Here is a 438-nt window from a genome sequence, read left to right as displayed (position 1 = left end):
TCCCACTCCCAGCCACCCGAAACCCTAGTTCTCCGTCTCAATCGGAAGAAGAAGAAGGTCTCGTGGAAGGAAGGCACCGTCGACAACGAGTTCATGCAGAAGAAGAGCTCCAAGAAGTGCTGTATATTCCACAAGCAGAAGCCCTTTGACGAGGACGACAGCGACCAGGAGGATGACCATGGGCATAATCATCACCACGGGAATGAAAGCCCTTGCTGCTCTAGGGGAAACGGCGGGGACTCTTCAAGTAGAGTCAGTTGATAATTCAGATTAACGTTGTAAAGCTGATGTTTCGAAAGGTTACTGAATTCGTGTTTTTGTTTTTTCTTAATCGGTTTGACTGTCCGATCATCTAATATACATTTTTTTTTTTGTCGAAGTAATCGATAACATCTGCTTCTCGACGAACGATATGTTATTTATCCAATCGAGGGGTTT

The 438-nt window shown here is 45.0% G+C and overlaps 1 protein-coding gene across 1 annotated transcript; it reads left to right on the top strand.

Moving 5' to 3' along the window:
• Positions 1–3: 3 nt before the first annotated feature.
• Positions 4–438, top strand: LOC111787296 (protein phosphatase 1 regulatory subunit INH3-like; the record flags this gene model as incomplete). The annotated part of the gene is made up of 1 exon (XM_023667345.1): positions 4–438. A coding segment is annotated over one exon (258 nt), but the record flags the coding sequence as incomplete, so codon positions are not given.

This window comes from Cucurbita pepo, unplaced genomic scaffold (assembly GCF_002806865.2).
Source record: "Cucurbita pepo subsp. pepo cultivar mu-cu-16 unplaced genomic scaffold, ASM280686v2 Cp4.1_scaffold009357, whole genome shotgun sequence".
NCBI lineage: Eukaryota > Viridiplantae > Streptophyta > Magnoliopsida > Cucurbitales > Cucurbitaceae > Cucurbita > Cucurbita pepo.
The sequence above is the reverse complement of the archived record's forward strand: the minus strand, read 5'-3'. Positions and strand labels throughout refer to the sequence as shown.